The sequence below is a fragment of the Lepisosteus platostomus genome, chromosome 4 (assembly GCF_059453375.1).
Source record: "Lepisosteus platostomus isolate fLepPlt1 chromosome 4, fLepPlt1.hap1, whole genome shotgun sequence".
NCBI classification, from domain to species: Eukaryota; Metazoa; Chordata; class Actinopteri; order Semionotiformes; family Lepisosteidae; genus Lepisosteus; species Lepisosteus platostomus.
In genome coordinates, this window is record NC_142614.1 from 8,649,018 (window position 1) to 8,669,748 (window position 20,731).

Consider the following 20,731-nt stretch of genomic DNA (forward strand, 5'->3'; position numbering starts at 1 on the left):
TGAGGACAGGACTTTGCCAGCGCGGGCCTGTGCTCAGGATAAAGGTGACACAGACCAGAGCTCTAGCTATCGGTCTTTAGTCACGGGTCACTAGGCTGAGGCTGGTCTGCCACTGTCTAGTAATCAAAAATGAAAAGGAAACCTGAAGGAAGTCATCTGGTTAAAAAAGAAAGGTTTTTATTTCATTTCTCCATCTTCCAGACTCCCTGTCTGCCTCTTTCCCTGCTTCTCCCTCTCTGCGGAGATATCAACAGGACATTTACAGACCTTTAGATATTTGCAGTATAAAACATTATTATTTTAGGTTGATTTTTTTCCTAATCCCCGAGTATTTCTTTTAGCGCATCTCTGTCTCTGCTTCTCTCTCCTGTCAGTGGACACTGGGCCTGTCCTCTCTTGAAGGCCATGTCCTTCTGTGTCCAGCTTCTATGTCCAGACTGTGATCACTGAGCCTGTCCTCTCTGGAAGGCCATGTCCCTCTGTGTCCAGCTTCTATTGGCAGGCTGTAGTTATTGAGCCTTGTCTGGATGGCAAGTACCACTCCAGTTGCACCATTGCTGATGTGCTGCCAGTCCATGGGTGTTTTGCAGTGATCCCCCCACATCCAGCAGACTAACACACTGCCTCTCTCCTCCAGCCTGTTCCTTTCAGCTCTTGCTATGTGTGCCATTAAATCAATAAGTCAATCAATCCATGTGAGGTTTGTCTGCAGGAGGTTATAATTCTGTCCTAATTGAAGGCTGAGACTTATTTACTCATTCTTTCAGTGTGACAAACAGTTTACTGAACTGCCCTGATCTGTCAGTGATCTGCAATCCCTCTTACCTCATTCCAGCCAGCAGGAGTCAGATTGTTTGAGTGAATTAACATCATTTAAGACGCAGCATGGTGTACCTGTGTTTCCAGCGCTGTGGACTTCTACTGAGCATTGGGCCCCTGTATCCAATGCACTGGAGCACTGGAGCATCTTCACTGGTGGGAATGAGGATCACTTGAACCGTGTTCACTACCCCTGAGCTGGACAGGGAATAACCTCTGTCCCAGAGACAGCAATCCAGCCTGCACGGCTGCAAATGTGAACAGGGATGTGCAGATTTTGGCTGGACGTGGGAGGACAGTGGGACAGAAGACCACCGGAGAGGGACAAGTGCAGTGTCACACTTGTCACACCCCTGGGTGACCACTCTATCAAGGGGGCGCTGGCATTCTGGAAGACACCCCTCCCGGCAGGAAAGGAATGCTGCATGATGGGGAGAATGTGATCACTGTACCATGAAGTGGCCGTTACCGCTGCCCATGCCTTCTAAGGAATGGAGAGCACCCAAACAATCCAAGAAACATGTGCTCCACAACATCACAAAGCCACCAAAACCTTGACTGCTGGCACCAAGCACTCAGGGCTAGACTCTTTAGGCTGGCAGCACAGTGCACTCGTCTGTTTGTTGAGACCATGGTGAAGGATGATTTAGCAGAGTGGTGGATCTGTGGCTAAGGACATGTGCCTGTAGCTGGAAGGTTGCCGGTTCTTATCCCGTGGCCGGCGGAGGAATCCTGCTCTGTTGGGCCCCTTAGCAAGGCCCTTAACCCCAACTGCTCAAGGGGCACCGTAAAAATGGCTGACCCTACACTCTGACCCCAAGCTTCTCTCCCTGTCTGTGTGTCTCATGGAGAGCTAGGTGGGGTATGCAAAAAGACAAATTCCTAATACAAGAAATTGTATATGGCTAATAAAGTGATCTTATCATATATCGCATTTCTCCACTGCTCGGCAGTCCATTGCCTGTGTTATTTGCACCACTGGATTCGCAAATGTGCATATCAGTGTGTGTAACAAAGGGTATCCTCACTACAGCCCGACTCTCTGTGGTCTTCCACTCTGCAGAGTCCCTGCTGGAAGATGTGAGCAGAATTTGTAGTCTTTCCTGCTCCACCATGGGAATATAAGTCTTTTACTCTGTTTGCCTGTTTTGTCTGGCACTGTGAATGATTGCATGGAGTGCTCTCCTCTCTGCAGTCTCTGCATGCTCCACGAATGGGACTCAGCCTGCTTTATTACACATAATCAGTCCTGGGATACTAAAAATCTGGAAGGGGTCAGTGAAGAATGATAACAGCCCTGTATTAAATATACATACCAAGCATCAAATAAGTTACAACACAAATAAATGCTGTATCACAGGAAAAAAAAACATTGTCAGAGAGTGGACTCTGGCAGGAATCACGTGTCTGGTATTTCCTCAGAGTCCAGTAGATGTGTGGTCTTTGCGGCTGGGAGATTTTCACACTGCAGGTAAAAAAACACCACCTGGACCTGTGGAAGAGAGACAGGAACATTGCTTCTGGAGACTCTGTTGCAAAGCTGAAAAAGCACTTAGGAACAATATTATGAACAAGGCTCCTGATTTTCTAAAAAGCCCCGGGGATCAATAACAGCCTAAGTGCGCTTTTACATTTGTCACTTCTATTTAGAGATACTAATCATTAACACAGGACAGTGTACACCCTAGATCAGTGGTTCTTAACCTGGGGTGCAAGACACCCAGATTTCTTCAGAAGGTAAATCATCGGAAACACAAATTCAGCACAGGCACGTCAACTTCTGTACTTTGTTTCATCAAACCTTGGTATTTAAAGGCAATGTTGAAAAAAGTGTTTAATTTTTTTCTTTAATTTTACTGTGAAATGAATATATATCTATCTCTCTCATTCTATAGTGGTGATATATCTTAGGCTTAAAGAACTGACCTACTTCGATGATCTTTGATCAGGGGCGCGAGAACATATTTTGAAAGTCAGAGGGGTGCAGACTACAGTCAGCCCTGCTGTAGATACTGCTGTCTGCTGAATGAATAATAGGAAGCAGCTGATTGCTCATTCTTGCTGATCTGCCAGCACTGTGGGAGATCATGGTTAGTCCAGGTGACACTGGAGGTGGAGCTCCTTGCCCAAAGCTGATTTAATCTCTTAGGTGCAGTTTGATCTAAACCAGATTGTGCTGTAGTTAGCAGAGAGTGACCCACCTGCACCACCACCTCCTGAGATATGTCCACTTGGGGTCCTGCCTGACCCAGGACCATGGGTGGGGGCCGTAGCAGGCTGGGCCCAAAGACTGTGGCCAGATTGAGGAGGGTCATCTTGTTGATCTCCTGCTTCTCCGCCACTCTGGAGCGAGAGCATGTGGGAGGGTGCAGACAAGAGAGTTTCAGAACAGAAGAGCGAGTATCAGGTGAGAACAGGAAGGCATCAACGCTGGGACTAGTTCAACACTGGGATGGTACTGGGACGGCTTGTGAAGCTTGTGAAGGTGGTGCCGTTACGTGTTGCAGTGCGGGAAGCGAGGAATGACTTTCCGGAAGAAGAGCTGAGCCTTACCTTTTGAGATGGTGCAGCAAGAAGAGGAACGTGTTGCGGTTGACGTCTGGACAGGAGTCGAGCAGCAACAGCATGTGGTTTATCCTGCCCTTTGGGTCTGGCATGTCTAGGGATCAGAGGCGTGCGTCACATTCAGAGAGGGCACTGGCTGGCTCTGGCCAGGCTCGGGGGCCTGGGATGTGACTGACTGGCTGGTCTGGGTTGATCACAGAAACCGTCAGACTCACAGCGGCTTTACGAGGAGGAACATGGCTGGTTCCCTTTATATGTTTTCTTTGATATTTCTGTCTGACAAGTTTCAGCATTGCAGTTGTGTCACTGGGACACAATTGAGAGTTTTGACAGTGTAACTGGGAAAAGATGTGTAGTAAGTGTAACTGGGAGTGGTGGTGTGTTTGGACAGTGTCACTGGGAATAGTTGTGTTTAAATAGTGTAACTGGGAGTGATTGTGTGTTTGGATAGTGTGACTGGGCATGGTTGTGTGTTACCGTGTGTGTGTACTGACCCAGTGCTTGAGCGAAGCTCTGGAATAGATCCGAGGGGATGAGCGGCTCTGGTAACTCCCGAAAATAGAGCTTGAGGATCCCGGAGACTGCATTCACATCAACAGCCCTGAGACGAGAGAGAGCATCTCGCAGATCTGCCAGAGAGAGAAACACAGGTACAGCACGACTCGGTGAGGACTGCACAGAGACCCAGAGAGAGAAACACAGGTACAGCACGACTCAGTGAGGACTGCACAGAGACCCAGAGAGAGAAACACAGGTACAGCACGACTCAGTGAGGACTGCACAGAGACCCAGAGAGAGAAACACAGGTACAGCATCACAACTGCACAGAGACCCAGAGAGAGAAACACACGTACAGCACGACTCAGTGAGGACTGCACAGAGACCCAGAGAGAGAAACACAGGTACAGCACGACTCAGTGAGGACTGCACAGAGACCCAGAGAGAGAAACACAGGTACAGCACGACTCAGTGAGGACTGCACAGAGACCCAGAGAGAGAAACACAGGTACAGCATCACAACTGCACAGAGACCCAGAGAGAGAAACACACGTACAGCACGACTCAGTGAGGACTGCACAGAGACCCAGAGAGAGAAACACAGGTACAGCATCACAACTGCACAGAGACCCAGAGAGAGAAACGCACGTACAGCACGACTCAGTGAGGACTGCACAGAGACCCAGAGAGAGAAACACAGGTACAGCACGACTCGGTGAGGACTGCACAGAGACCCAGAGAGAGAAACACAGGTACAGCACGACTCGGTGAGGACTGCACAGAGACCCAGAGAGAGAAACACAGGTACAGCACGACTCAGTGAGGACTGCTTAGAGACCCAGAGAGAGAAACACAGGTACAGCACGACTCGGTGAGGACTGCACAGAGACCCAGAGAGAGAAACACAGGTACAGCGTGACGACTTCACAGAGACCCAGAGAGAGAAACACAGGTACAGCATGACGACCTCACAGAGCTGCCCCAGACTGCAAGGAGACCCACTGTAGACTCTTGCTGGAGACAGATGTTAAAGACAGATAAAACCAGCGATTCTTAGGGCTCTCAAGAACCCTAGTGGAAACTAAAATGTGCTTTCAGGACTGATTGCAGCAGATATCTATGCCTCATTGCTGGAGCACAGTCCTGGTGTTCCGACCCATGCGATCCTTGGATCCAAGCAGTACTGTCCAACAAATGAGCAAGATGGCGGCAGAGACAGTGCTGGCTCGCCAAGTGTCCTCTTACTGGTGTTGAAGGCGGTCCTCAGAGCCTGGAGGTCGCTGGCTGCCCCGGAGATGCGGTAGATGCCGACCTCCTCCAGGCCTCTCCTCTCCACCTCCTCGGTGCAGGAACGCACTATGTGAGGAACTAGCGCCCCCTCCTGCCTGCAAACACATACAATTCTATGAACAAAACATTCCTGTTCACTGATTTCGGCCAGATGAATAGTCTGTATTTTACAAGGAGAATATATTCTACTTTTGGAAGGACCTGTTTTGGGATGTGAAAGAACATAGCTGTGGTAGTATTTTGGCAGAATGACAGTTTGTGTGAGACTCTTATTGTATATAGATTTACATGAGTTGGATAACATTATAGGACAACCTTGCTGTGGACAGAATGTGGGTTGCAGCATATTATGTATTGGAGATATTGCTGTTGGAAAAATACAGTAATACAGCTGAATAAATCCTTTAGTACCTCAAGAGGGCTGTCACCCCTTAGTTTGGAGTAGTGATTACAATAATACTGCTTTCAGTTTCTGTACTAACAAGCAACAGGAGAGCTCTCAAGTAAAGTGTTACTCGGAGAACAGATACAGTAGCACATGAGGTTGGACTCACTCTGCGACAGTCCCAATGAGGACTTTGAAGACCTCCTGTTGCGGTGGGGGGACCAGGCAGGGGGGCTCCAGGCTGTGTGCGCAGAATTTCAGGGACAGGCAGACTTCCAGCTGTAGGGCACATGTAAACACACTGAAAAAAACCAGTTCTGATGCAGCAGCAAAGCACAGAAGCAGTGTCACAGCTGCGGACTGGCAGAAGCTCTGCCAGCCCTTGGCTTGCCTAGACTGGAAAATCAGGCCCTAACAGCGCGTGCGTGGTTTCTGGGGATTCCTTGTGAAGTTAAGACCCACAGTACAAATGGGTTCTGCAGGAAATCATGGCACAAACAAAGTTGCACGGGCCTCCTGAGTTTGAGCGTCCACGAAAACTTTATCATGTCTTACGTGCATTTGGGTTTTGGCTGAACTCATGCTTAATGAAATGAACGCCCCTTCAGCTACTATAAGATATATTTAATATACCGTGCACAGGGTTTCAGATAAATTTCCTGTTTTCATATTTTCGTGCAAGTCACAATCGGTATGCAAGCATTGTGTTTCCCTTCCCTCATCACTGGTGAGACTAGATTTCCTGGGATGGGACGTGGCGGGGAGCTTTGTCATCGTGAAAGCAGAAAGTCTGGGGGGAAGTACAGCAGCTAATTAGTACACTTCTGCATGCACCTCTGCGGGAGGCTTCAGCAGTTTGCAGAAGCACCACCTGCAAATTGTTTTGGTATGAATTTCATGTGCATGGCCACCGACCAACCGTTTGATGCTGCATTGCACAATGGAAAAATATGCTCAGAATGAATAATCTAGTACATGGCTGGCATTCCTGGGATGGCACAGTGGCCCTGGGCTCAACTCCCTTGGTGCTGTCTGTGTGGAGTTTGTATGTTCTCCCCGTGTTTGTGTGGGTTTCCTCTAGGTGCTCCAGATTCCTCCCCCAGTTCAAAGACAGAGTAGGTTAGTTAGCTTCTGGGACAATTGGCCCTGGTGTGAGTGTGTGTGTTTGTGTCTCTGTGCCCTGTGAAGGACTGGCATCCCATCCGGGGTGTACCTCACTTGCACCAGTTGTTTGCCATTGCTTTGGGTGCGTGGCGATTTGCACGTGAATATTCCACCCACTGCCCCCCAGACGAGTGAAGCTCACCTGGTTTAAAGTGACCGTCATCTTCTTCCATTTCTTCTGCAGAACATTAGGTTCCAGCTGCAGCAGCACAAGATTAGGATCAGAGAGGAACTGCTCACTGCTGCTGCAGAGGGCCTGTGCTGTGACTAAATTTCTGGCTATGGCAAAGTTGATGATGAGCAGCGCGTAACCGCAGAAGAAAGGGGCAATTTAGGCTAGGAGAAGGCATCCTAAAAGTCCAGTTTCTTGCATGTTTCTGTTTTTCCGTCCCATCCCAAATTAACAATCTTCTGCCAAGGACTCAGCTTAGTCTTATACTGTGGAGATCAACTCAAGCAGTGCCTTGAAGTGCTGACTGCAATGGAATAGACTGAAAAGGGTAGATTCATAGCCTGAACAAATTATGTTTTTTGCCACATTTCACAGGCAAAGAGATTTAAACAAATGCCTTCAGGATAAATGACTGTTTCAAGAAGGTTCAAGCAACAGTTCCATCTGAAACAAAATGGCATGTCTCAGCAATTAACTGGGTCAATTAAATACCTAAAATCCAATATGTTTTTTTTTCTCATGTGTTTGTATGAAATCCTTTGCATCATGAATCTGGTGGCATAGGTTGAAGACCGAAACTCATTTTACTGCATTTGGCAGTACTCACTTCAAGGCTTTCAATTCCATTTGTCTTCTGAGAGTACTGTCTCTATGTGGAGCTGTTGCCAGATAGTAGCTGTTGATTGCTTTCTAAATTAGCCATGGTGGGGTGTTATGCTGGGATGATATGCTGGGGCATTATGCTGGAGCATTATGCTGGGGTGTGGTGCTGGGGTGATATGATGGTGTTTTATTCTGGGGTGACGAGCTGGTGCGTCTTGCTGAAGTGTTATACTGGAGTGATATGATGGGGTGATATGCTGGCATGTTATGCTGGGGAATCTTGCTGGAGTGCTATACTGGAGTGATATGCAGGGGTGATATGCTGGTGCATCATGCTGGAGTGTCATGCTGGCGTGTCATGCTGGAATGTTACGCTGGGAAATCTTGCTGGAGTCTTGTAATAGAGTGATATGCTGGGGTGATATGAAAGCCATTCTCACCGGAACTAGAGTCTTGCCCACAATCCTGTCCCCTGTGCTGCTGCTTCCTCTCTCTGGCTGCTGGACACACAGGACCCACAGGTGTCTTGCCCCATCCACCTGCATGGAGAACTCCTGCAGCACGGCAAGGAGAGATGGCGAGGGAGTCAACACTTCCTTCACCCCACAGCAGCTCCCCAGCGAAACCACCTGACATTCCCTACGGCAGGGAGTCAAACAGGCGATAACCCCCTCCGACACACATGCCCCTGCTGGTCCTGTTCCAGCTGAGCGCTCTGTAAGGTATCACTTGCTCTCTATGTCCTTTTAAACTTTTCAATATCAGGAGGAGTTTGAAATGTCCAACTTTTGAATCGATGACCTTATCGAAAAGTTTCCAATTGCTCAGATTATCAGCTCACATAAAAGTTCAATTAGGTTACTTCTTGGCAATCAATTAATCCATCGATCAATTTTATTAATAAAAAGCGCCTTTCAACCCCTGAGCATTCTCAAGGCACTTTACATAAATTATACATATAAATATGTAGAGAAAAAAGAGAATAATAAAATACAATTTCTCTCTCCTCCTTTGACTCGAGAGGCCTGATATATTGGTGCATTGCTGTTGGATCCCGGATTCCTGCTGTCCTGCTGTTTTCTTTTCTGTCCTGAAAGGTACAGTAAGTGTGTCCCACAGCTACAAGATCCCTCTTACATAGCAGAGGAACAGCCTGGTGTTTAGGGAATTCTGGATGGGCAGTGCTGCAGGGTGTGCCTCCTGACAGAGCTCTGGGAGCATAGCGACAGACTGACCTCATCCCACTGTGGTGCCACGCTGCTCAGTGACGCCCGGGTCTGGGCTTTGGTCTCAAAGAACATGTAGCCGTCCACCTCCAGGCAGATGTACATACCTGAGGAGAGAGAGCAGTTCCAAACACGTCATGATCTGGCCACTCTCCCCATCCTTGTTCTCACCCCTGACATCAATCAAACCCTTATTCTCAATGCATCTTGGGTAAGTGGCAACGGAATAAATTCTGAATCTCAAGCTGTTGTTTGCGATGCACCCACCCGATGTGAGTTTTTCACATCTCGATTCACGGCTACAAACCCTGTAACTGCACACGGGGGAGAATGACGACATGCAGGCAGACGTTTGAAATGTCTTTTAACGCATCGGAGGCGACTCGGCAGTGTAGTGGAAGTCCAGTGCTGATCAGAGGAGAGGTACGCCCCTAAACTGAGAGCACAGCAAGTCTGCAAGCACCTGGGAGGCCACAGGGGGGCGCCGTGTTCAGAGAGACCTACCAACTGATCCCAAATCTTCCCTTGGCGATGCTCAGCCAATAGCGTTCCGGAGCATGGGGGAATCCTGGTCACAGTCAACAACTGACATGACTCAGGCTTGAAACCTGCAGCACCTGGATCATAGAGCTCAGCCAGTGCTCCAGTGAGTGCCTTTATCAGCTGGGCCACAGAGGTGCCCCTGAGTTTAAAACGTGATAATTACCTGTACAGTCTTCTTACTGTCGGTTAAATATAATTACCCCAAATTAAATCGTTCTTGACCTGGTTAAGACAGCAGCTGTTATAAATGCTGTACTGCACATGCATATCATCTTCTGATGCATAGTATACTGTATACACATTAATAAACCCAGTCTGGAAATTCCTAACCTTTGTCTTCCTAGGCTTTGCATATGTGTCCTTAAGCTTTGGGCCCTGCCAGATCACGTCCCTGCAAAAGCTAAAATGTCAAAACCCCGCCATTTTGTCTCTGCTTTACACTGGTTCTGTAAGAGGTGGATGGTTTACTATGGCAAAATAAACTGCAGGGGATATACACTCCTCGAGTGAAAGTGATAGCTTCTAGTTAAATGAGTAAAATGTCTCCTGCTTGTCTGTGCACCTACTTGCGGGCTCCTGCAGTCCGGAGGCCCCATGGACAGCCACACTCAGAGTGCCACACAGGGAGCTGTCTCCAGAGTCTACAAGAGAGGAAAGCGATTTTCATAGCAAGAAAATGAAATGTCAAAATTCTGTGCAAGACCCACAGGAATTAACTCGGCTAGTCTCTTTCTGGGGATCTGGACAGAGCTGGGTTTGCAATACTCCTGGACTCCTTAAGGCAACCCACAGAAGCTCAGCGGGTGTGAGCCGGGTCAGTACCTGGATGGAAGAGGTGTTAGTGGGGCCAGTAGGGGGCGCTCACCCTGTGATCTGTGTGGCTCCTAATGTCCTGGTGTAGTAATGGGGACACTATACTGTAAAAAATGTGCCATCCTTTGGATAAGACATAAAACCGAGGCCCTGACTCTCCATGGTCATTAAAAATTCCAGGGTGTTTCTTTAAAAGAGTAGGGGTGTTACCCTAACCTTTACTAATCACAGCCTCAGCCTCCTAATAATCCCCATGTCTAAAACTGTCTTCATCACTCGGTTCTCCTCCCCACTGAGAGCTGGTGTGTGGGGAGAGTACTGGTGCATCATCCAGGTGGGGCTGCACACTGGTGGTGGTGGAGGGGAGTCCCCATGACCTGTAAAGCACTTTGAGTGGAGTGTCCAGAAAAGCACTATGTAAGCGTAAGGAATTTAATTTAATTTTAACATTAGGCAGGTGAAGACGAGTAACAGTGGAATGAGCGACATCACCAGTGGCTGTTGTAGGCAAACAAAGCCAAGTCTAACTAGTAACAGGACAACAGTAAGTTGCATAATCCACAAAAACCAGCTCCAGGACTGGGGGGCAGGGCTCTCACCTGGGGTGAGGCTGAGGAGGGGCGGGTGGTGGACCATCCTCAGCTTGACGCAGGAGTTGGTGAGGGTCAGGAGGTCGGGGGGGACAGTCTCGAAACCTGCAGCATGGATAGAAACCACAAGCTTGTCTCCGGCGCCAGCCCCTCTGGAACTGCTACACACTACTGGATACTTAAACTGGCTTATCTAGGGCGTGAAGTGCAAGTCTTTTTTCCATTAATTTCCCGATTCAGGCCTGAGCTTCAGCAATAATTATGTCAATTTAACATCAATAGGTAGTACTGGAAATATAGTAAGTGTATATGGCTTTCATCTCTGTAGAGGTTTAGTGTGTTCTCTCTTAGGAACTACAGTATGTATTGCCATGGTCTCAGTGAACAGAGCAGGTCTCTATGACATCTTTCACCTCCCACAATTCTCCATTCACCCCCTGGGGTAAAAGCATGAGCTCAGTAACTAACAACGGGAAATACTGTATCTGAATCCCAATTATTCTAATTGCACAACCGGCCTCAGTGTTCAACCCCCTGGTGAGCAGTGTCTCCCTGTCTCCCTTGTTTCTCGGGGTTGGACTGACTCACTCTCGCCTTTCAGCTTTTCAATGGCGTCTCTCCACTCGGACAGCTCGTGCAGGGAGGACAGGAGGAGAGTGTGGCTCTACAGGGGGAGGGAGAAGACGCAACAGTCATTACTGTCTGCTACGAAGCCTTTCAAGCATCCCTAAGAAATACTGTCCTTTGTCATGGCATAGTTATTGAACTATTTACCACAAAATGCAGTGTTGATAAAATAGCTTTGGAAATAGTGAAGGTGCTTTTACCTTCAAGATACTGTAGTTTCAGGATATCACTGTACAGGAAGGCAATGTTGTTTAGTTGGGTTGCAAAGGTACATATTTCTGATATTACTACTGTATATACAGTTTGATACAAACTACCAGCATAAATTCACTATTCACTAGATTTTCTGTAAATGATTTAATAGGATTTTGTACACTGGTTTAGATGGGAAAAGCTGCATTAGACCCCACATAAGCATGCCTGTTTTTACAATGAGCAGGAATAGATAACACTAGATGGCAGCTGAGCCGACGTAAGATGTTAGATATTGAAAGAATGTAGGTCAATGATAGTGAAATTATTGTTTGTGCAAAAAGTTTTGTACAAACTGGATGTGGAGAACAATGTAGCCAAATGGCATCTCAGTCATTCAGGTTTGGTTTGGAGGTGTGCCTGAATTAGTTTTATGTCTACAGAATGTTTAGCCACGCTAACAATTTTGCAGCTGCTATTTGTACCAAATTTTATATAATAGCAGCTTGAATCCAGATCATTGGATGTTGATTGTCTGTGGCCAATTGTGTGCATCTATTGTACATACAGAGACCTGAACTACACCCTATGTAGCATGATACCTTGACTCTATGAAATTGTACTGGCCGTTAGAAATTACCCAGAAACTAAAAGACGTCAATGTGCAGAAATGAAGTCTTGTGCATTTGCTGAGATATTGGTACGAATGACAAGGATGGGATCTTGGGGATACCTTTCCGTTGGGGCTGTTCAGCTCCAGTGGGGTTGTGGGAGAATGGGTGAGTAGCCACAGCTCACACTCCTGCAGCTTCCTGCGGGATCTGTCCATGGTCCGAGCTCCCAACGCGCGGCCTCCTTTCTGCCGGCACACCCGTACAAGATGCGGGCATCAACATGCGAAACAGACGGACGGAATGGAGGAACTCGTGTTTCTCCCTTGTGATGTCGAAGGTTAAGAGAACACAAGGTTCCATAAGAAAGTAAGGCTGCAAATGCTCAGTTGGTTGCTGGTATCTTTTTGATTTTCCATCTGTTCTTTGAAAGAACCCAAGGACTCTGTTTCAGTCTCACTTTTCCTTCTGCTTAAAGAAGTAAGAAATTTATTCAGATGATGCCTTTATCCAACCTGTCTAACAGATGTTACAATGGCCTATTTTTCTGATACCAATTATGTAGTTTATAGGTGGGTTTGCTGGAGTAATCTTGAACGTAGGTCACTAGGCCAAAGGTACAGCAGATGTCTCCTCAGCCTGCATCTGAACCTGTGACCCTCCAGTACAGACTCCACAATTCCTCCGCATTCCATTCTTAAATGTGTTCCCCTTAGTAATCACTGTTGTTATTATTACTTCAGGTTTTGGCATGAGCTCCTTAATAAAACCAGCAGGATTCTCAGATTTTCCTGCAGGCACTCAATGCCTGTGACTTGAGTGCCACCCTTCTGCATCAGGCCCTGTGACGTAGCTAATGGAAAGTCCTGGATCTTTTCAAAGAGCTACATGGGCTGAGTAGTCTCCCCTTGTTCTTAACACTTTTCCTTTTGGTTATATTCCCACTATTTCCTAGTGGTACTGATCTGCCGTACATCCACACTTAGTTCCTTAGACGCTAAAGCTTTGAACACAGTATGAATCAAATATGGGTGAGTGTACAAGGCCATGGTCATCAATAGCCATCTCTTACCGCCTGGAGCTGGATCTCTTGCCTGAGCTGGAACATCTTCAGCCTGGTGGTGCTGATCCTCGACTGGACGTCTGCAGGCAGCTCCTGCTCGCGGCCCCACTGCAGCCTCAGACCCACCAAAGGGAGGTACCAGCCGAACCGGTACTGGGCTGACTTCCTGAGCAGAAGCAGAGGGGGGGGGACCTTTCTTTGGATCCAGACTACTACTTTTTGGTTATCAGAATTGCAAAACAGCACCAAGACCTTCAAAGTTACCAGAGGACACACAATGTAATTCCTCCTCCAGCTGTGCATCATACCATCTGCCACTATATATTACTCATAGTCCCCAGCAGTTAAGCTACAATGCATAAGCTCCCTCTCTCTGTGCAATAACTGAGCAATGTAACACCCAATACTGTATCTACAACATCTAGTCTACTGCAGTAAGAACACATTGTATATTTTCCCTATCTGTGTTAGTAATACACACTGTAATGCTGACCTTTGCCTTCACTTTGCTCAGTCCTTTGCAGATGCTCTAGCAGATAAACCCCTCTTGCCCACACAACTGATGTGCATTGTTCCACTTCACATTGCGTGTGCCTACAGTGCTCACCCTGGCCAGCTTGCCTTCACCTTTGTGCAGAGCAGCACGTCTGTGTAGAGGAAGATGTGGCGGAGACTGCGGACACCCTCGGATGTGTCCACCAGGAACGCATCCTTCACCAGCTGGCGGTTCTGTGGGCCCAAGAGCGGTGTAGAGTATATTTAGCATTATGTTTCTACTGATAGAGGCGGTTGCATTGCAATACACACTTCTCTCTACATTCATGTTACTTCCCCTCTTTGGCAAGAAAAGTGAAAAGTGCCACCTGGTTTATTCTCGAGTAGCCCAGGAGCCTAGGAAGGGCTCCTGTGTGGCTGAATCAGTAAAGGCACTCATCTGGAGGCTCAGCACTGTGGTCTAGACATCTGCGGGCCCTGGCCTCATCCTCACCTGGCCCTTGCTGAGAGTGACAGCTCTCTTCTTCTGGGACTCCTCGTTGACCCCCGACAGGAAGCTGCTGGATATTCGGAGGGATTCCTGGAGCAAGGGGCAATCGGGGTGGTCCGAGGGGGTGTGCTTCAGCAGATCCTGCGGGAAACGAGGGGAAAGAAAATGTTAAAGGAGCAAAGAGGGAGATTGCAAGGTAAGGCTCCAAGACCTTGGCCAGTGCAGCGTGCGAGTTCTGAATGGAGATGTGACCCCTCGTCTCTCAGACACCTCGGAGCATCTGATAGGTGTAGCCCATGGAACGAGCTGGCTATGCCCAAAGGCTAGACTCCCGCCCTGGGAGAGCAGAAGATCTGGGAGGACTGACGTCACTCCGTGAGACTGATTATGGTAGTGCTTGCACGTTTACATTGTGCTTGTGAATGTCTATGCTCAGGACAGGACGCGACGCAAATACATTTACGAAGTATTCAGTGTGCTTGCAGACGTGGGCTGGACTGGCCTGGACTGTGGTGTGGGTCTAGTGTTTTGGCTTTAAGAACACATTCTCGTGTGTGGCCACTCCTAAACCCCCTCACCCCCCCCCCCCGCTTTCTTCCGACGACAACCCGGGGCCACAGCCGCCAATATAGAGCACTCTGACTGAAATAGCGATGGTTGATGAGCCAGAGGTGTGCCGGTCAGTGGTGTGTGAAAGGACTTGAAGCTCTGGAGAGTGAGGGGAAATCATTTTAAAATAGGCATCTGTGTGGTCATGTAGTCACAAAGTGCAAATGCTATGATTTAAGGTCGTTGTCATACTTATTTCTGTTGCAATAAAACAGAGTGTTTTCCCATTATTTTCTTTTTATTGGTGGGGCTGAAGGTCAGATCACGAAAGTTCACCAGCTTTGATCACGGGAGAGGCATGGCTTTGCACAAGTGTTCTTCCAAAGAGTCGCACACAGTATAAAGAACAATTTATTCAGCTTTTTGCCCAATAAGTTCTAGGAGCAAGCTAGAACATTCATGACTGAGATGATGCAAACATCAAACAGCCGAAAACTAGTTGCCTGACTCTCTTCACCCTGTGGGAGGAAAGGACACTGATCCATGCGGTGAGAGAAAGAGGAAAGGCGCTCTCTTGCAAAGCTGTCTTCTCAGTTTTTATCCAAAACGTTTTCTATTACAATCAAATGTTTAATTGGGACCACAGGTTTTGTTTGGTGGCGTAATCAGTACCTTGAAAACGAATGTAATGCAACTACTGGCTAACACCTCAGCAGATCAGTAATTCTTTACTTCAGCTGGTGAAAGCAGTCTGAGAAATTGAACACTTGTGTTACATATGGCCACCCTCTTCACAGAAGTGCACCTAAGGGTGTGACTGTCAGCTCTGCTGTTGAGGCCTCTGCGCCTCTTGACTGTAGATAGTGGTGAGCTCACACATGGGCAGTGCATTGCTTACGTGTAACACCAGTGTCGTCTTGGTCACACGATCCAAAGGCTTGTACAGTAGAGCTGCAGGAGACAGAGGCAGAGGCATTAAGAAAACTTCACCCTGGTGCATTTTCCACACTGCTTTTGCACTCTTACTGTGGTGTTGCCTTATTATTGGTTGCCGGTCACCCTTAATGGCATTTGCATGGTGTGTTCAACTCTGGTGTCTCCCAGACACTCACCACTATTTATCTATGACATCAAGTTTCCTGGTGGTTTAACTCCCTGGCACTATGCACCACTACACCTGACCAAGGAACAGTCATGATATACAGAACCACTCTAATAAATTCTCATAGTCCCATCTTGCAGTATAGTAAGAACAATGTAAGGTCATGAGAAACCATCAAAAACCACAGCCACATTGATGGAAAAGCAGAGTAAAAGCATGAAAATACTATGGTAAAGGTATTCAATGAAGCTTTGGGTACATAGGGTAAGCAGACAGGGCGCTGCTCCAGAGAAGACTGCGCTGGAAGGAGCTTCCTGGTGATAAAAGAGCAGAGCAAGACAGCGCTGGAGCTGCACTCAGAATGCTTGCCTGGTGTGATGGCTCAGGCGTGGTGTAGCTGCAGCTCGGGGCAAAGGAGAGAGTTCAGTCTTACCTTCAAAGGTATGATTTGCCCGGGAGTTATCAGACCCTTTGGAAGACATCATGTTCTTTCCAGGGAAGCACCCAAAAAAAAAGAATCAGGAGAATTGTGGGTGCTAGAGGTTCACACATTGGCCATGACGATACCACACGGCAGGACTCAGGCTCACAGGTGGAGCTGACTGGATTTCTCCTAGCAAACCCTTATGGCAGCATCTTAATTATGCTGTTAAAGGAGACTGCAACGCTATTTTTATATTTCAGAGTTAGAAAGAATCGACATTGATTAGTCCTTTTCAAACCACAATGGAAGTAAAATGTACAGTACGCAGTTGTAAAACCTCCAATTGACATCACAAAATAGATGGAATTGCCAGCACCTAATTCTGCGATTCAGAACAAGATAACAAAACCTCCGGTGAGGTGAAGCGGCCTTATTACATTGTAAACAAGCAGGCTTGTGAATACCTCTCTTTTGATCCAATAGAAATATTGCTTTCAATGTCGAGAGGCGTTTTGCCGACAACCACTACTTACTTGTTAAATCTACATGCAGATCACGTTGGAACATTTCAGCGGGGAAATATCTGCTGCACAACCGGTACTTATTCTCTCCGACATCACGTGACATTGGACAATACAGGGACTAGTGAGCAGGAAGGGCTGCTTCAGGTCACAATGCCTGGGAACTCTCACTCTCTCCCCGTGGATAGACCAGGGGTTGTAGACAGCATGGCGGCCTCCCAGTACTTCCACAAAGTTCACAATTTTGTAAAATTTGTAAAATTATATAAAACCATCAACTAATTTCTTTTCGTACCAAGATTGAATAACCGGTCTGAGGAATTGGGCCTGCAGTTCAACTGGAATTGGCAAAGCGCCTGTGAAAGAGCTCCCCAAGGTCAGAGCCGTCAAGCAGCGGGCTGAGAACTGGCGCAGCCGTGTCCTACCTCTGCCAGCGTCCTGAAGCGCTCGTCCGCCTGGGCGCACTTCCGCACCACCTCCAGCGCGCTCTCGTAATTGTCGATGAAGCCGCAGTACACTCCCAGCTGACTGACCTGTGCCGGGAGAGGATCAGGAGCTTTGAAGAGCACAGTTCTGCTGCCTCCCTATTGCAGTAGCATCTCCATGAACGTTTTTGGAGCTCCTGGGCAAATGTATGTATTGCAGCATATTCGGCATGGTGGAGCAAGGGTTAGCATTGCTGCCTCGCTGATCTGGGGCCCTGGTTTCAATTCCTGGGGTGCTGACCCTGTGGGGTTTGTATGTTCTCCCTCATGTTCACATGGGTTTTTTTTCCCGGTCTGCAGTTTCCTCCCTACAGCCCAAAGGCATATTGGACGTTTAAGAGGCTTCTGTAAAAACTAGCCCTGGTGTGAGAGTGAGTTTGTTTCTGCGTTTGCACTGTGATAGACTGGCATCCCATACAGGGGGTACCCCACCTTGCGCCCAGTGCCTCCTGGGATAGACTCTGGGCCACCGTGATCCCGAGCTGTTATTCGGTTATTCAACGTGATGTGATGTGAGTTGTATTGTTACATTTTCTGCTTGTTTGAACAAGGTCAAGGGCCCAGTGTGGCAGACAGGATTTAGCTGGTGTTTTAGCAGCTTTGCTGACACCTTGTCTTGCCTCACAGCTCTCTCCTGCGAGAGTGTGAGAACAGCTCAGCAGAAGCAGTATGCACAAGCACTCATTGGGGTTCTGGGCTCCATTCCCTTGTGAGGGATTATTTCCGTCACATTGCCATGGATGATATTACTGTGGCTGGAAGTTTCACCTTGTGCGAGTATATATAAGAAATAATTCTTGATTGCAAAAAACAGTTTTCTGTTTTCTTTCCAATACTAAAGGTACAGTATTGCATCAGGTATATATAGTATATTGTATATATTCATCATCTTCTAACTGCTTTATCCAATTCAGGGCTGCAGGGGAGCCGGAGTCTATTCCAGCAAGCAATGGGCAAAAAAAACAGGATACACCCTGACCAGTCCACCACAGGAAATACACAGACACGCTCACACACACACCAGCGTCAGTTTTCTTGGAAGCCAATTCATCTACCAGCATTTCTTTGGACTTTGGGGAGAAACCAGAGCACCTGGAGAAAACCCAGGCAAACACAGTGAAAAGATACAAAACTCCACGAAGAGAGCACCCCAGGAACTGAGCCCAGGACCCCAGTGCAGCAAGGCAGCAATGCTAAACACTATGTATATGAATTTGATGTGTGTAAATATATACGGTTTCATATATGTGTGTATGAAATAGTATATATTAATTTTGTATATTGTATAGTGTGTGATTTGCTCCTGCACACTTAATCTATTTTAGAAAATGATGGAAACTTTTTCAAAATCAGAGAAGAGCATCATGTGGGGGCAATCTATGAATTGGCTTCATTACTCTCTGCTCTCGTCCCCACTAATAGCTGATGTGTGGTGAGCGTTCTGGCGCACTATGGCTGCCGTCGCATCATCCAGGTGGATGCTGCACATTGGTGGTGGTGGAGGGGAGACCCCATTACCTGTAAAGCGCTTTGAGTGGAGTGTCCAGAAAAAGCGCTATATAAGTGTAAGCAATTATTATTATTATAAAGGGGTTCAGTCTGTGGTCGAACATAGCTGTAGCTCAGCAGATATCTCAGGTTAGCGCGCAGGGATCTCTGTCAGCACACCATTTTTTGAAAGAGGTCCCCCACTGACGCCTGAGGGTCCCCCAGCTCCAGTCTGTTCTTCAGGCTGTCGTAGAAGTCTCTGTGCAGGTTCCTCAGCTCAGGCACCTGGTAGAAGACCGTCTGGATCTGCTGGTTGGACAGCACTGGCTGGGAGGTGAATGCTGTTGCCTTGAGAGCTTTCATTGGCTGGGGGGGACAAGAGAGGACACGGTCAGGGCTTGAGACCTGAATGCCTATTGGTCATCGGACTTCTAAGAGGGTTAGTCATTGGCTGTTTCAACAGGTTTGACCACAGCCAGGGTAAGATGAACAAGAACAAGAATATAAAGGTTGCAAACAGGAAGTCATGTGGCTCATCTAGCTTATTTGGTTGTTGGCAGCTAAGTGATTTGAACGGTCTTATCCAGACTTTTGTTCACGTAACCCAGGGTTTGACAACATGGCTGAAATCCCACAACCTTTAGCGCCCTCCTGTCTGGTGTCAGTGCATTACTCCTGAGATTCCCTTTGTGTGTCCACTGGTTCCTCTTTCACTGAAGAACATCAGAAAACGAGCGATTTATTTGTTGTTGTAGTTGGGTTTTTTTTTTTGAGGGAGGGATGAGCAGGAATAAAAGTGAAAAAGAGGAAGAGAAAACCCTGAAAAAAAAAACAGAACTAGAGAAAAACTGGCGATTTGTGTCAAGGGAACTTTATTTGCCCTGATAAAGAAAACCAGGAAACGGAGGGAAACCATTCTGTCCCCACATGACTGCAAGCATTCCCAGAAACAAATGCATGGGATAAACAAGGAAGACCGGGCTACCCGAAGGGACATTTCAAGAAGCAATTGAATGAGCTTCTATTCAGACCCAGGATTTCTCCTTCTGATGTGTTGTGAGCTCGGTGTTCGAGTAAAGGGCAGATGAACAGTTGATGCTAAAGAGCTGAAATAATCCCAGTTAATGCTCAGTTACAACCTTACACAAACCTATTTGAAGTGCATTTCTGTGGCTTTATGGAGCACAGAAAACATCATTGCTTGTCTTTGCCATGTCTACTGGCAATCTGTCACAGGCTTTGCAGTTCCTCTCTGTTAGCCGAGCTAAGGCACAGGAAACCTGTCCTTTTGCCTGTGGCCTGCAGTGCTGTGTTGGTGAACTGAAGTGACTCTGTGTCATTTCACAGGGCAGCTGGAGCAGATGGGTCTCTCAGAGACAGCGCCACAGTGCCTTGAGTAAAGCCGATTGGGCAATTCAGCAGGAACACTGTGATGTGCCCACTTCTCAATTTTCTTTTTATACTGCGGCTGAGAAATATGGGCAGCTGCCCAAATGATAAAAGCAGAATTATTTGCAAGTGTCTGATCTGGTGCACACGCAGTTCAGCTTTTTGCAGAGCCCTGAGCCCAAAACAAAGTGCACAGCTTTGTTACGGACCCAGAAACGAATGGATTGTGAAGGGGTGATGACAGTGAGCCAGTTAGAAGCCCTGCTGTGCCTCACTGGGCTTCCTGGTTTCTGGTTTTATCAGATAAGCTGCTCAGGAACTCCAGACATTCCTCATTAAAGCTCTGCTTTGCTGATCTCTCATGGCATTGCCACCCTCTTACTGCAAATTAGTATTCTCCCCTGCCTTGTTTTCTCTGTGTGTTCATTTGAGTTTGACATATTTTCACTGCACTAGGCTGTGATAATGAACCTCTTCCCTTGTGAACCTTCTCATCTACAAAATATGGGGAAGAACTTTTTCCGCATTTTGCAAATCATTTCGAGTGAAAATGCAGAACTAGGTTTTGTAGATGTGGGGGGAAGTTGAGAAAAGGTAGACCAATACTGTATTTTTATATCACTGAAA

At 47.3% G+C, this 20,731-nt stretch overlaps 1 protein-coding gene across 2 annotated transcripts in view; it reads right to left on the reverse strand.

Moving 5' to 3' along the window:
* Positions 1–2,100: 2,100 nt before the first annotated feature.
* The window catches only part of LOC148672445 (active breakpoint cluster region-related protein), a 29,121-nt gene continuing 10,490 nt past the window's right edge, over positions 2,101–20,731 (reverse strand). For both annotated transcript variants that reach the window (XM_088628172.1, XM_088628171.1), the window contains exons 5-24: positions 18,896–19,081; positions 17,168–17,275; positions 16,231–16,285; positions 15,594–15,646; positions 14,150–14,287; positions 13,769–13,890; positions 13,171–13,327; positions 12,221–12,346; positions 11,257–11,332; positions 10,678–10,773; positions 9,832–9,906; positions 8,732–8,829; positions 7,937–8,050; positions 6,864–6,920; positions 5,727–5,836; positions 5,128–5,267; positions 3,879–4,013; positions 3,373–3,478; positions 3,021–3,162; positions 2,101–2,311 (exon numbers count right to left, since the gene is read on the reverse strand). In XM_088628172.1, the coding sequence (XP_088484298.1) occupies positions 2,219–2,311; positions 3,021–3,162; positions 3,373–3,478; positions 3,879–4,013; positions 5,128–5,267; positions 5,727–5,836; positions 6,864–6,920; positions 7,937–8,050; positions 8,732–8,829; positions 9,832–9,906; positions 10,678–10,773; positions 11,257–11,332; positions 12,221–12,346; positions 13,171–13,327; positions 13,769–13,890; positions 14,150–14,287; positions 15,594–15,646; positions 16,231–16,285; positions 17,168–17,275; positions 18,896–19,081 (2,187 nt within the window). In that variant the 3' untranslated portion in view covers positions 2,101–2,218. The remainder of the gene's footprint in view (positions 2,312–3,020; positions 3,163–3,372; positions 3,479–3,878; positions 4,014–5,127; positions 5,268–5,726; positions 5,837–6,863; positions 6,921–7,936; positions 8,051–8,731; positions 8,830–9,831; positions 9,907–10,677; positions 10,774–11,256; positions 11,333–12,220; positions 12,347–13,170; positions 13,328–13,768; positions 13,891–14,149; positions 14,288–15,593; positions 15,647–16,230; positions 16,286–17,167; positions 17,276–18,895; positions 19,082–20,731) is intronic.